Genomic DNA, 17,011 nt, shown 5'->3' on the forward strand with positions numbered 1-17,011 from the left:
CTTCAACCACAAGTACAGTCTTGATTTTTTAATATTTCCTTTGAGTACAATAGGAAAAGAAATATTTTTTGTAAAACAAGAAGAAGTAGGCTTAATTAAATCATTTTGCACTTGACCCTGTCAGGTTTCATTTTACTGACAAGACCTTGTTTGCATTAGGCCTTAAAAGCCTAAGTACTGCTTGAATGAATAAAGAAAATCATCAAAGAGAAATGTAAAAAATATATTAATAAATGAAAATAAAATGGGTTTAAAATTTATAACATACATTACATAAAACATTCTGATTAATAATTAAGAAAAAGATTTGGCTTGCTTATAATTTTGGTATGGTAAAAAAGCCATTTTTATTGTATGCCAATGATTGTAAACATAATGACACTGTGTGTTGTTTTCCAAATCAACACAAAGAAACAAATTTAGCTTTATAAAATAAAAACTTTATAGGAAAGTTCTACAATTATGTAGGAAAACATAAAAATCAGTAATTGAAATATAAAACAAGGTTTAAGCTTTTTCAATTAATTTAAAATATATACCTCAATGAAATCTTTTTTGAATTTTCAAAGCCACAAATTCATGTAAATATCACATATAAAAATCAGATATTTTTATTTTCAGAAGCTACATATCTGTAGAAAGTTCATTTTAAGTTCCAAACTATATATATATTTTTCATCCAGTAGTTTTCTTTTGCAATTCAATAAAACAAACAACTAGATAGGCTAGTCATTATCACTCAGACAGACAAAGACTTATCATGTCTTTTTGGAAAGCCTATAATCCCTATTTTATGATGCTGTATGATATACATTTCAAAATAGTAGCTGTTAGAAGTGATATCATTGCTATAAGATTTTAATATTTAAGTTAGCTTTAGAAATTTAACCACACTAGATACAGGACCAAACAAAAGTATGCATCTATGTTTTTGACATGGTAAATCAATTGTTGATATAACTTTAGAAATCCAAGGTCAAGGTTAGTTGCATATGTAAAGGTCAAATCTAAAAAAAATGTTTCTTTGTCTTTATTATTTTGTAAAATTTTACCTCAGTTTCTAAAAATTATATAAAAAAACCTATGAAAAGTATATTTTTGAACTGTTAATTTTATTGTCTAAATGAAACAAAACATAGTTGCCAGCCAAATGTTAATTTCATACAGGAAAATCTTCATTGTTTAGAATATGCTCAAATTAGTGATTTAAAAAAATTACAAAAACATTTATTGAAGAAGCTATTTCGTATGATATAACACCTAATTAATATTGATTTTAACACTTTGAAACATTTTAAATAGAATGGTAAGTTGCCCTTTGTAGTTACAGGTCAAAGTCATTTGTAAAGATAAAAAAACTTTATTTCATAATTTTTGTTTACTTTTTCTTCAAAGGAAAAGGAAATGATAATTAGGAATTGCTAGCATTGCTTTTTTAACTGAAAGAAAACACTTTTGTTTGCCGAATGTTAATTTAATACTGAAAAAAAACTGATTTACAGCATCTACTTTGTTTCCATATCTGTCCTGCAATTACATTTTTAGATAAAGCATCAGGTTATTATGGATTGCAGGAATATGATAAAATATATACAATTAATTAGTGGTTATCTTTTACGATACAAGGTAAAGTTCATTCACAAAGGTTGAGACTAATCCATTTAAAATAGCTTTTCTTCATTGTATGTTGATTAAAAATCACTATGTTTTTTTATGGTGTATAATGTTCTTTTTTTTATCTTGCATGAGAAACGAGTTTATGGTTTATTCTCAAACTATAAATTAAAAAAAATTAAATATGTCACACAGCTTTGTAGTTATTTGTTCAGCAAAAACACATTGGTTGGCTATGACTAATACACTCTACATTAAATATGAAAACACTTACATGTCTAGACAATATATTGTTAGTTTTCAAAATGGTTAGAGTATTGTTAAAATAAACTATTATAACAATAATTACAGGTGCCTAATTGAAAGGTATTTGGCTTTTAGAACAAAAATGTAAAGCATGAATATTTGAAAAATGACATTTACAATCATTGATGTACATAGAATTAGTAAAGTACATATACACGTAGACATCTTTCTGGCTGGGGCACTGATATTAGGAAAATATGTACAGTGCTTTGTGAGATTTCACCTGTGTCCCATGCAAGGATACTGAACCCAGTACATCTGCAGAAATTTTGATTTACCGAAGCATTTTATCACTTTGCGAGATGGATGTTGTTGTCCTGTACTTACATTGTGTGAATGACCAAAGATGCAGCTGAGAGACTTTAATGTTTAACTTTTGGGGGATGATATTTCATTGAGGGATATCCGACCCAAACTCTCTGGCCTGTACAGCTATCCTATTTTCTCTATGGTAGATTTTTCTCAAGTCTGTCTATTATCCCAGGCAAAGGTTGTTGTAATAAATGGACTGATCTATTCAGGAAGAGCAATTCCTCTTTCGCTTTAGTTTGCAAACTTGCATAAACACAGTGCAGTGTCTGTCTCCTCAACCTATTAATAAGAAATTCCATGACTTAAATGACTTACGAGTCTAATCAGTTCTACACAACCAGTTAAAGACTTAATTGGATATGATAGTTGGATGTATTTTGGAGTCTTCTTTTTGGCACGATTGACTCCACACACAAAGTACTGCTTCAATTAGTTTATGCACTCTGTCACTCTTAATTGCATCTTTTCCTCTTAGTGAGCAATGAAAGAGTATCTTAAGAGACACTGTCATTTTAGACAAGCAAATGACTAGGTCTGATGGCATTGGAAGCCACGATTCTTCCACACTTGTTTTTAATTCTTCTCTTCTCTTTCAACCTACAATTTTCTTTAATCATTTCAAGGTAAAGCAAAACCCAGCCTTTGTCATCTGTCAGGAAGTGAAGACTTTTTCCAAACTTCTTTTCCTACTGATGCGAGTTTTTGTTGACATGTTAACATCATGAATGCCACCAGCACACATCCATTCAAGAAGATTATCATCTCTATTTGTTAGATAACTTGTGATTTATCAAAAATGTCATGTCTTATAAAATCAAAGAGCTTTCCAAATGCTTGTCTCTCTGTTTCAACATATTTAGCATGGATACGTGATTTTTATCAGATGAGGAAAGTGTGGGAATTTTCCTCTTTCTTGTATATTCCCAGGAACATGTTCTTTGATAGTGAGCTTCTGTAGCCACAAGATCTCTGGAAATCACTGCTAGTATTTGAGCATCCTGTTTTTCAGTTGCTGTTTTCCTCACTGTATCATTGGATCTTAACTCAGCATACCTTAAAAAAAGAATCTCAAGTGCAATTAGATTGTTTGTACTAGTTCTGTTTCTGGCAAAAGATGCATAATGGTTCATGTCACAGCCTCTCTTTCAAGATTTGTTAATAGTTATCTCTTTTCTTTAATTATATATTACTATAACAAATAGAAAGCCATGGTTTTCATCTATCAAATGACATATTACCTTATATTGTGTTTGGAACAGATAATCATCAATTTCACTTGTAGTACAAGATTTGTTCCCACGGGAAAGGTAATGACTAGCTTGGTTGAATTTGTAGCAGCTCTTGTCACATAGTTAGAAAACCAGAAAAACTGTGATTGTTAGAGGAAATTGTCTGCTTTTTGCATGTTATTATTCTATGTTGTTTGGTGCATTATTTAAGTCAATAAAAATTATTTAATGCACTACTACCACTAGTATAAAAAGTAGGGTTAAGTGTCATCAATAGTCAACAGCAAAAAAAAAAAAAAGAATACTCAGGTGAGTACTTTATTTCTTGTTTTTCATGTTTATTATTTATTATAATAAAAGTAACTTAAATGGAAAAATAGGGATCTCTTTAGGTTAGTTAAGGTTAGATTAAGTAAAATTAATAATAATAATATAAAAATATTTCACAAGGCACGCACATGAACAGCTCTTGAGTAAGGTATTTCAATAGTGTAACAAAAGCTGCATTATCCCCAACTTATAATGGTGCAAATAGTAGTTAGACACGGTTCTAAGGGAAATAAAACAATAAAATTTAATTATAAATAGATGTATTCTCTTAAGAGTTTAAAGCTACTTAGGATAAACGAAGAAAACGGGTAATTTAGATTAATTTGATTTTTTTTTTCGTGGTTACAAGGTCGGTCAAATTGACCAATCATGTATAGAGCTAGGGTAGAGAAAATAACAGACAAAATATAAAGTTTTAGTGAAAACAAACATTTCAAATGTATTTAGGAAGTTTTAGAGAATACAGAAATCAAATCAAAGTTTTTGAGGTGAAGAAAAGTACTTTTATTCTTAACATGAAAATCACTTTGCATACAGACTATTTAAAACAAATACTTGATATATTCAAGGACAAATCTTTTTTAGCTTATTAAAAATACTTCACTAAAAATATGATATCTTGTATGTGAAAGACTTGTGATGTTTACTGAATGACTGCCCAATTTTGTGAAATATACACACTATATTAAAAGTTAGTAGTATCAAATATACAAAGACTTTGAATGAGTATAAAGAGGTCAAGTGGTCGAAGAGATTAAGAGTCTGTAAAAAACAGCTTTTGTTCAGTTTTGTCAGCATTAGCTTAGTTGACATACTTTAATTACTTAGAAAATATGACTAAAAATGTAAAAAATAACTTTTTCGGGTGCTTTATACATATTTTTAAGAAACTGAAACAAAAGTTACCATAATATAATTTAAAACTACAATTTTTTTAGATTCGACCTTGATCTGAGCAAATGATCTAGACCTTGGATAACCAAGGTCATATCACCAATCTACTGCCCATATCAAAAACACTGGTGTGTATGCTTTGTTTGTTTCTGTATCTTTTAGTTGCTTTGGCAAAGTAGTTTCTGATGTCCAAGAATTTCTATAAAAATCCTTTGTTACCTTAGCAATGCCATAACTTCGAACAGCTGCTATTTGGAGATGTCTATCATATAACATCATAAAATATAGATTATGATCCTTCTGAAAAGGTAATGATACCCTTGGGAATTTTACAGTTAATGAATTTTAATGAAAATATATCACCACCAAAACATTTAAACAATCAATTTTCTTTCAAGCTTCAGAAAATCAGTAGATCTTGATGTTATAACTAACAATATGTTTTGTATATTCATGTACAAAGTTTCCTTAACCAGTTACAAACAATTGATCTTAAGTTAGAGCTGTTCTCATTTGTCAATACTACTAAGGGTATAAAAATTGGTGAATATATTATCTTTTACCTTTGATACAGATTTTAAATCTTACCCTGTCTCCTATTTTTCCTTTCCACCAACCTTTATCACCTCCAGCTTTGCTAATAATAATCACACTATCTCCTTTTTGTAGTGAAAGAACATTAGGGGAAGCACCTGTGAATTCATGTATGGCAACAGCAAGTCCCACAGACTCCACTAATGGAAAAAAAAATAGACTTTCATTGCATGACTACTACACACAAAAACTATAAAACACAAACATGACACACAGTTTTACCATTACTAAAAGATTTTTAAGTTGATTAGACATAAAATAACAATTATAGGGATCTACTGAAACTTTCATGAAAATATAAAGAATTCTCTAAGTTTTGGTAAATGATATATTCTTTATATTAGGTTTAAAGTACATTACTTTGTTCTCTATAATGAAAAGTTATAAGCATGCTTCCTTCAAAAATACCTTGGACAACCAGAAAGTGTTCATAAATGCTTTTCTTATAAAATGCTTTTTAGATATATTTATTCTTCAGATTTAGTACGTCTATTTTAAAACAGTATTTAACACTATTTTGTTCCTGATATAGTGACCTATTTACATAATGACATCAACCAAGTGCTATTCCAATGAATGAAAATTACAATAAAACATTAAGTTTTAAAATACAGACTACAATGCAGGTATCAAAATTAATAATCATCTTAAAAGCTTTACCCATAAATGCTTTGCATAGATTTAGTGAGTTATAAATAAAATTCTGACTATGAATAATTTTTGTTCTCACCCAATAAACTTTTCTTTCAATAGCTAATCCATAATCTGGTAATTCATAACATTTTGTGAATAAAGAAATGGAAATAAAACCAATTAAGCAGTTTTAAAAATCTCTTTGCCATAAAACAGTAGAGGAAAAGCTATAAAGAGTAAATTTATTCTCATTAATCAACTTTGGTTAGCTTCACTAGGTCTTTATTAGATATTCTATGTCCCTGTACTCAACAAAGAGAATGGTTTTTTTAAAAACAAGGCATCATTTAACTACCCAAAAGCTTCCTTGATAACGGTTGATTCTGATTTTAACTGAAACTGGTGAAATAGCCTAAAGTTATAATTTTATCACAATTATTACACTTCCTTTTGGAGAGATGTCTTATTTTTTTATTGCTGCAAAATGTACTCAACTATCGCAGTCTGTCATACTTGGTAACATACAGACAAGACATCTTAGCTATGCAAAGACTAGCATCAGTTAGGTATAGGAAAGGGAGGGATATAGGCAAATGTAACAGGAACAAAACAAAGACTACAATTACATTAGTGATTTTTATGTGTATTCAATTTTTCACTTTAAAGTTTTGAAATCAAGGACTGTCTGTAGTCAGCACTAACCACAAATGTCTGTTGTTGTTTTTTCACCAATGTGCTATATCACTGCAAGCATGATAACATGAAACATTTCATTTTTGATAAAAAAAATACAAAAATGTGGGCAGTTTACTGGCAATCTTTAACTAACGACATTTTTGTTGCCTTTCTAATCATTCATGGTTGTTTTTTTTAGAGATGCAATCCATACTGCAATAATATGTTTCTGATTCAAGAATTTTATGGAAAAATGCAAACATTTTCATTTTCCCGCATATATTCTGATTCTATATCACCGCAAAAAAAAACCCTTAATAAGTATTGTGAAAAAAAAAGACAAAAAACAAAAATGGAAACAATAATTGTGACCAATAGAAAATGAATATTCGTAACTTTTGGCATGCATTAAAGTTCTAAGTTGAAACATACGTAGCTCAGAACTACCCTAGTTGTTTAACAATACCACTTAGGCTTTACAATCTTGAAAGAAGCAATTATGTCATTGAAAAAAAAATCTTAAATTCCAGTTCATGACAATAGTACTCCTTTTTTGCTGATAATGGTTACCCTATGTTTACTTTATTTAGTATACAGTTCACCTTCTCCTGGTCGAGCTGACATACATGTAATAGTAAACATATTATAGTCAAAGTATTATCACCAGCTTTTTACAAACTAAAAATATTACTAATAATAATGGCTGGAGACGGCTTGAATGGGTAATGAAGAAAAACTTTAATATAAGTTTAACATAACAGCAAATGTACAACGTTTCGACAAGGTTTTGTCATCATCAGGTACCAAAGTATATTAAAGTTTTTCTTCATTACCCATTCAAGCCGTCTCCAGCCATTATTAGTCTCAAAGTGGGTTCCTCGTCATCGAATTTGAATTACTAATAATGTTTTACAGCACTAAAATAAACTATTTTTCACCACAAAAAGCCTGTTAATAGTTAATAAATTTTATTTAACAAGTGACCGTCACTACTTAACTATGGCTTTTGATATTTAATTTTAAGTGATAAAAAATTGAACTGATATATACTTAATAAACACCAGTAAAATTCTGAAAAATTATTCCCATAATAATTTCACCCATTTCTGAATACAACTAATTGCTTAATGTTCCTCCTTTCCCAACTTGCATCTAGCTTCAATTTGTTCTAAATATTTTACCCATACTTAACAACTGGTATCAAAGGTTAAGTGAACATGGAGGAAATTCATATGGGTATAACTGATGGAATACTCTGTATAGATAGGAATTTTAGGGAAATCCTTAAAAAAAAAAAAAAAGTCCAAAACGTTTCAGTCTATCTATCTATAACTCAAAAATGGCTCAAATTAAACAGAGAAAAACAGAAGCCATAATTACAACTCACTTTTCTATGATACCATGAATGTTATTATAATTTTAAACAATAATATGCTATTATAATGAATAATCATGTATGTTCAGAGAATTTTAGTTTTCTCTTGCTGTGACCCCCAGTGGCACAGAAGTGTGTGTGCAGACTTAAAATGCTAGAAACCAAGTTTTGATACCCATGGTGGGCAGAGCACGGATAGCCCATTGTGCTTAATTACAAAAAAAACAACAAACCCCCATTTCTATTTTTTCAAGGAAATATAATGTCTGATCCAATATTTTAATGTTTTAAGGAAGTATCCAATAAACAAATAGCCGTTCTATATAATTTTTTCTTAACTTGATTAATTTAAAATGCTAGATAATTTTACACACAGCACCAAATGTAGCACTGTAGTTTCTGTGTGCCCATTTTATGTAAAAAAATAAAAATAAAATATGCTTTTATGCTCAGTGTTCTTGAATGGTTTTTAATTGAACTATTTTTTCAATCACTACAGACAATTAATAAGGCACTAAACATTTAAGTGCCTTACATATGAGTAACCTCTATGTTGCTTTGCTATGGCTAAACTTTGTTTCAAAGTTTTAAGTATAAACAGGTAGTTGTGCAAAATTTTATTCCATTCTTAGAACTGTATTTTTTAAAAATAATTGTATCACAAGATATATTTAAGACAGACCTGCCCAAAAAACCGTGTAGACTGACCAACAGCCCCAAATAATATGATTATGTAGGTTGATCAACTTATAAGTAAGACAGCTTTTCTGTATATGTTTATGTGTGTGTGTATATGCACTTGCAAATAACCAGAAAATAAGCAAATCATGAGTTTGAAAAAAAGCTTTATCTAAGAATAATATTACAAACATATTTTTGATTACATCAAATAAAGAAATACTAAATCGACTATAAAGCTATTCAATGTTTTAAGATCCTGATTAAAAGCTCATAATGTCTTCACAGAATAGTTAGATAACGTACATAATTTTCTTTATTTGTAATAAAACAGTGACTACTAAAATTAAGGCAAAGTCTAGACAAGTACAAGAAAAAAATATTACTCAGATCAAGCAAATAATTTATAGAAGTAAGTTAATCTTTGAAAGTTATCCAGAATTAATAACTACAGAAGTTTTTACATCTTCAATGACAGAACTGTTTGGAGATAGAAATTCTATTTTAAATATAACTTGTTATTTGAAATTTACAAGAAAATGCAAAGGATTTATATTAGATTTGTAATACTTTCAACTTCATGAATAATTCATAAAACAAGAATACAATAAATTTGCCATTTCTCACCTATATGTAAGAGAAGCATTATCTTTCAAAGAGCATCAGACAAGTATTTACAGACAGATAAGCTGCACAGCAATTATAAAGATGCTATGTGCCTTGGTATGACATACTTGATAACATTAGTGCTCAATAAAAATAGTTTTACTGCGTATCTAATTATAATGATTTAAATTTATTTTTCTTCCCCACTGGTGTCACAATTGAACACATCCTCAAATTTGAAATTCAAAGAAACAAAGCAAATTTAGGTGAATATTCAATAAATGAAATACTGGTCATCAATACAAATATAATTGGTCTTTAGTGAATAAAGGGTATACAACAGTAACAACTGGGATCTATGATATCAACTTTAACAGAAGCTCAAATGTTATTTGCTATGAAATGTAATTTTCTTATTTAAGGGTGCCCAAATATTTTGACAACTGACTCTAATATACAATGAATATTTTTATGACCAATGACAGTTAATAGCTAAAAGATGGTGCTACAAAATAGATTATGAAAGAAAAGGCATTCACCTGCCTATAATTTACTTTGTTAGTATTTAATAACATTTAAATTTCAATTTATTGTCACTTTTTTATAGCCAGATACCATCTCTAAAATATTCCTTACAACAACCTAACATTTATTCACAGAAAGATCTTCATAACTAGGATAATTACACAAAGTTTAGCCAAAAGAATATTTATTAAATACTTTTTATAATCAGGTACAATATCCAAAACATTTCTTACAACAGTAAAATACTCATTTTTATATCTTTTTTTTTGTAAAATGCTTTTTTACAAAATTTTCTTACAACAACAAATTTTCCACAGCCAGGCACAGATATCATATTTTCTTACAGTAAAATATTATTATTATTACAATTTTTTTCACAGCTAGACACATGTTAGAAAGTGTTTCTTACAACAACACTTGTTACAGAAAACTTTCCTAACCTGGGTAAATGTTTTTGTTTTTTAATAACAATTTGTTTGGTGCTCACTAATTTTTCAAACTTTCTAACATTCTTATCAGTGTAACATTTTCATATATTTTCTGTAACAGCATAAATATCATTTTATATACGTAAAGAATTTTCAGCTTTGTAAAAACAATTAATTTACTAAAAGTTTTATTCTACTAACATACATATATATAACTATATACAGTAGGTTAATCAAAGACTAAATAAACAGTTTTTAAGTAAAGCTTTAAACATGCAACATTGCTCTTTAATGGCAGTAAGGACAGATAAATTAGTTTTTCTTAAATAAACTTTTTTGTTGGTGCATGCGGAATGATTAGCCTTTCAGAAACACAAGTCACAGAACTTCAATGTAACAAAATTGTCAGAAATATGTCATATACGTGAGACTAGCGAGAAATTACTTTAAGAAAAATTTAAAGTAAGTGAAAATAAAACAAAATTTAACCACCATTAAATGTAATAGAATATGTCTACTGCAATACACAACTGATCAAGTTTAACTGTTAGCACTCTATTTGATAACAATAAGTAATGGAGCTAAGATATATTACACAAATCGACAAATCCATTTGCCTCCATTTTTTTTGTAGTGATAATAATGTAACACAATGCTTAACAGAATTAGAAAGAAAAAAACAACATGTTACTCTCATCGGCAGTTTTGATGGCACTATTATTTTATATTCTAAATAAACTGGCATTAAGATACTTTAAGTACCTTAAGAGCGTCATTTAACAAACTAGGATTAACGTGAATTTGCCAAAAAAAAGAAGTATCAAAATTAAACATACAGCCTGGAATTTCCATAGTATTTTAAAGATACTAATTTGGAAAAATCTTACATTACACTTCATGATGATAATAATCTTTTATTTATAACTTTTATCTAGTAAAGACTTCATTATGGTTAAACTGTCCATAGTAAAGCAGTTATGCATCCTACAATAAAAGAGTGGTACTGACGTATATTTGAAGTAATGCTATTTCCTTCTTTTTTATGTAAGTATTGAACAATTCATAAACAAAAAAATAAAAGTATTTTTGATAGGTTGAACATTCTACTGCTTGATGTCACTTTTATACCCAGATGTAAATATAACTACATGATTTCCAAACCCTTTACTGCAATAGAATCAGTAGCCATAGTTTTTGTAAAACCATTTAGAACTAAAAATTTGATATCTAGAGTTTTTCAAATAAAATCATATCTATGATTTATTATCAATATAAGTGCTCCAGTAACCACAGATGAAATACCAATAAAACATACATTGGCTAAAATTATTCCAAATAAATTTATTACAAGTTATTTTCTTCTTTATCTGGATTAACAAATCATTAGATAATGTTCCTACACACTATCTGCTCATAAATGAAATTGACTGACCATGAGGAAATGAAAAAAACTGTTTCAATAAAATTGTTTCACAGTGAAATGCTTTAAAATCATTTAAAGTAAAATAATTTTAACGAGTTTCTTTCAATACATTTACTCTAGTAAAAGGTAAATAAGACATCAAATGGTAACTACAGATGAAACACCAATAAAATAAACATCGGTCAAACATCTTACAAATCATCTTTATATACATTTTTTTCCCCTCCGGATTAAAGAATGATCAGATACTTTCCTAAACCTTCTTGCCAATTAAGTGGAAATGACTAAGAGGAAAAGGTTGGAGAAATGCTTAAGTTAGATATATTTTACCATAAAATTTCTGCAACTCTGTTAAGTATTTTTTTAAATGTAGAATCCTTCTTTTTTTTTCAAAAAAATTAAATAGTTTTTAATATAAGGTATAGGTAATATCCAAGGACAATACCAAAGAGAAAAGAATTTAACAGTTTAACCTGAACAACACTAACAGACAAAAAGTGTTTCAAACTTTACATAATGACTAGTAATGCATCACTTTACAGTTACATTTGTAGAAAACAAAAACGAGCAACATTCACTGTGATGATAACATGGGCTATCAGTCCATAAGACCTAGTTATTTTGATTAAAACAAAACTTGCAAAAAGTAAACAATGAGTATTTGTACTGCCCTTTAACTTTTTCCTTTACTTTAAAAAATTAAAACTTAATTCAGAGCTGATATGTATCTAAGAGGTTAAAATACAGACTTTAAGAAACACTTTCACAATACATAATCAACACTAAAGTTATGTAATCTTTCATCTTATTCTGCATGTTTAAAAATAATTCATACCTGCACCATTAGTCAGATTAAGAGCTTTTTTGTAAGGAACTAATAGCTTTATGTTGAGCCCTGAAAAACTTTCAGCTAGGGTGTTTTCCTCATACCACTTGATCAGTTCCTAAAACACAAAAATATTATCACTTACTTACACATTTATTTAAAACAAGAAAACCATTGAAAATGAAACTAAAGTGATGTCAGATTTGTAATTACAAATATTCAAGTATGTAGAAAAGAAAAAGCATCGAAACCTTCCAATGCAAAAATGTTTTTGTAAGTTATTCTTAAATCCTACATTAAAATATTTGACCGACTTAAAAAATCCCCTTGCAGTGCTTAGAGTTAGCTACTACTGTGTTATTATGTTCACTGTGCCTAAAATAACATATTTTAAAACTTTAATAAAGAGTTTAGAAAAACGAGTTTTATATTCTAGATATATGTAAAATGTTTTTCTTATTTTAACCAACGTTTCGACTTTGTGGCTTCATCAGGGTTAATATACACAACTGTTTGATATTATAACATTTGTTAAATTATAAAACTGCTTGTAATATTCTAGTTCTCGAGTCTGCCGTAACATGCATCTACCAATGTATAAATTATTATTATTGTTTTGTTATTGTTCTAATATTATAGTATAGTTATAATACTAACTATACAACTATACTAACATAGGAAATATATTACTTTTATATGAGATATAAAAATAAAGAGAACCACAATATGTTTTATGACTAGCTAAAAAAACACATGGAAAATAGAAGCTGCTAAGAAACAATAATAAGTGGGAAGGATAAAAAGTTTTCTAGCAGTGTTAAAAACAAATCGTAAGAATGTGCTATACTCCAGACTACACAAGTGTTAAACTGAAAGTAACAAAGTCAAGTGTATTGGTATAATATGTCATTTTTTGAATGGTAGTTTAGTTACATGTCCAACCCATTGGCTGTAGATTTTTGGATTTTTTTCGTTAATGAGGATAGCTTCCATATATTTTCTCTCTTTGAAAGCTTTGTTTTTTTTTGTAAGATAGCAACTTTAAATGGGTTTGGGTTTTCTGTGTTTGTATAGGAAGTGTGGCTGTGTATATTACATCCCTCCAGTATGCACCACAAATTTTGAAAGACAAAAAAAATATTTTTTTTTTAATTGTAACGTAAGAGGAAAGACACATATCTGGCAGAATATACATTTTAATTTGCAGTATGTATGAAAATTAGTTAATATAAATCACTTTAAGACCAGATAAAAATAAAGATGTAAGGGGCTTCAATGGTAAAATTATTGGTTACTATAGCTAATACAAATGATAATATTAATGTGATTTTATCATTTTTATTATCAAGTACTAATGTCAATATTTGGTTCACTGTGCTCATTCTTTACAGACTGAAGATACAGCTTATATCTTATAAGATGTTACCACCACTTATTTACAAAGTTAGAGAGTTACATACCACAATAGTCTTAAAATATTTAGATTCAGAAAGGTAGAAATGCTGCCCATCTTCAGTCATACACACTCTCATGTGTTTAACTTGGTTGTTGTAGCTGTAAAGAAATAAATAAAAACAATTCTCATAACAGCAAGAAACCTATGGTTATGTAAGCCTCATATAATCTATGTATGAATATTATACAAACAACACATGAAATTTATATACATTTAAACAACTTATTTTAATATCAGAATCATCACGTTACTCTAGCAGCTAGGCTTAGTGAAATTAGTTTAAATGGTCAAAACCAATGGATTAGCAGTAGCATGCCAAATATACAGTAACATTTTATCTACAGTATATAAAAGGACTTTTTATGACTCTTATTAGTTTACAAGTGTTATTACAGTATGTTTAACTATTGGAAAAACAACATGTTAACACTAACATTTTAACATATGCTCCATCAACACAAACACAGATGAAAATTCATAGTATTGGAAATAATTATAGGCATATGTGACTTGTGTATTAAATCATTTCAACATATCTAACAAGTCCACTGGTTTTCATGATAAATACTAACAATTTATGTAATGTTCTAAGTATGCATAACTCTCTCTACGTGTATGTCAATTATTTATTTATATTACACATCAGTATCAATACAAACAACTGACACTTTAAAAATCATTTCAAACCTTACAGAATGATTGTTTAACTTTATAGTTGGTTTATTGTAGAGGTCGAAATGGTATTAATATTAAAATATGTGAGATGATTCTTTCTGTTGCATAAATAAATGTCACTAGGAAACCTCATCGGAACAGCCACAACAGGTGAACTTCAGCCGTACCGTGAAGTTCAAGTACAAGTTTACATCAGTGCTTCATCGCGGATGTGGATCCTTCCACTTTAATTAGTAATTTTAAAGCATTTACTGGGGACAAATAAAATATTTAATTTATCAGATAGCATTTACGGCAAAGTTTTAAATGTCGAGTATTTTGACGAGATGTCCAGAAATATGCTGGTATACCTAGTGTTGGTAGACACTGATAGTGAAAACTACTGTTTACTTTTCACACAGATTCATCAACCAAGAAAATTCTATTGCTAAATTCCATTTCCACAGAAAATTAAATATTTTTTATTATCTAATATGATGACCTTAGAAATGTGCAAAAGATTCTTTACCATTTTTGAAACATACACCCAAGAAAAATCAAAGAAACAAAGCCAGACCTCAATACCTACACCTACATTGAAAATCATACTTATTGAAACATATAAATATGTATAATCTATACTCTGCTGTATTTAAATGTTGCCTGTAGCTATTTTCAAAACTTATTTAGTAAGTTTCAGGCCACATGTTGCAATATTATAAAAGGGTGGCAATGAATGGCTGTAATAACAAAACTATTATCACAGATCAAAAATCTCATGAGAAACAAGACATTGACAATTATATTCTCAAGGGATGATACTTTCATAGCAATCATAAACCTATAGATTGAGAAGGACAGAAAAATTATATATATATAAAAATCTATGAAACTGAAGTCAAAAGAAATTCCAGATCAAACAGAAAAAAATTTCTTTGTGAAATACATTTGGAAGTGTCAATTTTTACTTAAATTTTGAAATATGATATAAAGGTATGCACTCGACACCTCAAATGTCGACTGTGATCCAGATTGGGATTAACATATTTAGACTCTTTTTTCTTTCTCTGTTAATACATTCACCTCCTTACTGAACAGCATTCTTTTGGTATACTTCCCTAAGCAACAAGTGCAAATGTAAGGATGTTTATTAGGTTGGTACTTAAAACGTAATTGAAACTAAGTATTTGAGTCAACCATATGCTAGAAAATCTCAAAATATTTTTTGAAAAAATTAAAAAAATTACAGGTTGTGTTTGTGTCATTATTGCCTACATTCAGTAATTTACTTATTTTAAGATTTCTCAATTCCTCTATCAACTATCACACAATGGTGACAACTTTTCCAAATAGATGAAGGTGATAAACATATTTTTTGCACAGTTTCAGGGCTTTAAGGGCAACACTTGCATCAATAAATGTTCGGGGTACTTGGCCACCCATGGAACTGGCGCCTGTGCTACCACATATTTTGGACCTAAGAAAGCAGAGGAGAGCTGATATGTCTTGAAATTGCAGTTTTTAGTGTGTAATAATAATGTATAACTTGAGCTAGCACACGTTTTACTTTGAAACAGTATTGTGCTGTCTTCCCACTAATACACGTTTTGCTGAAAGTCTGACTTTGTTGGGATGCCTAAAATACAGATCATCCAAGCAGAAGCTGAAAAAGACTGAATACAACTGAATGAATATTTTCTATATTATGATTAAATTCAAGTTTCATTTCTAATTTTGTGATCATGTTTAGTAACAGAATTGACTGATATTTCTGAATTTTATAGCTTAAAAAACAATAAATTTTCTGTAGAAAAATATAACAGAATTTCTTTAATTGTACACAATCTACCAATAAGTAAACAGACACACCAGAAAGTACAAACAGATAATTTCTATGACATCTTATGCAAGTAATTCTGTAATATGCCTCTTATTAAAATGGAGCTTGCGATGTATACGTCCAAAACTCGGATCTCGGAAACTACTGCACTTATCATCACCAATCATAACTGGGTAATATTTTTATAACTAGGCAGTATTTTTACAGCTGAGAAATAAATAAAACAATTGAAATTTCCACAAAAATGATATGTTTCAGATTTAACCAATAAAATTTACAAAGAATAGAGTAAGTTTCAAATATAAAACAATCAAAAACAAACTTTAAAAAATTATTTGTTTTTCTTTAGTGAAAATCTAACGAGTGTTGCAACAGAAAAGCAAGGCACTTTCATTGATAACTGCATCTACAAAGAAATACTTCAATAAAACCTACTGTGTGATGTAATGCTGTGATGATAGCTCATTTTTAAACTAAAATTTCAATAAAATCCTTTTTCTCATGGATGGTGAACATTATTGAATGTCAAGTATGAGTACATTGTTGTAGAACTGTCAGACAATTCCAGAAAAGGCTGCAGGCCCAATAGTCTTCTGCAGGAACTAGCCATTAT

At 28.9% G+C, this 17,011-nt stretch overlaps 1 protein-coding gene across 1 annotated transcript in view; it reads right to left on the reverse strand.

Annotated features, from left to right (window-relative positions):
* Positions 1-17,011, reverse strand: part of LOC106473946 (guanine nucleotide exchange factor VAV2-like) — a 106,517-nt gene that overhangs the window by 4,972 nt on the left and 84,534 nt on the right. Inside the window, exons 20-22 of the mRNA XM_022379379.1 lie at positions 13,909-14,002; positions 12,458-12,566; positions 5,274-5,419 (exon numbers count right to left, since the gene is read on the reverse strand). Of these exons, the coding sequence (XP_022235087.1) occupies positions 5,274-5,419; positions 12,458-12,566; positions 13,909-14,002 (349 nt within the window). The remainder of the gene's footprint in view (positions 1-5,273; positions 5,420-12,457; positions 12,567-13,908; positions 14,003-17,011) is intronic.

The sequence above is a fragment of the Limulus polyphemus genome, unplaced genomic scaffold (assembly GCF_000517525.1).
Source record: "Limulus polyphemus unplaced genomic scaffold, Limulus_polyphemus-2.1.2 Scaffold135, whole genome shotgun sequence".
NCBI lineage: Eukaryota > Metazoa > Arthropoda > Merostomata > Xiphosura > Limulidae > Limulus > Limulus polyphemus.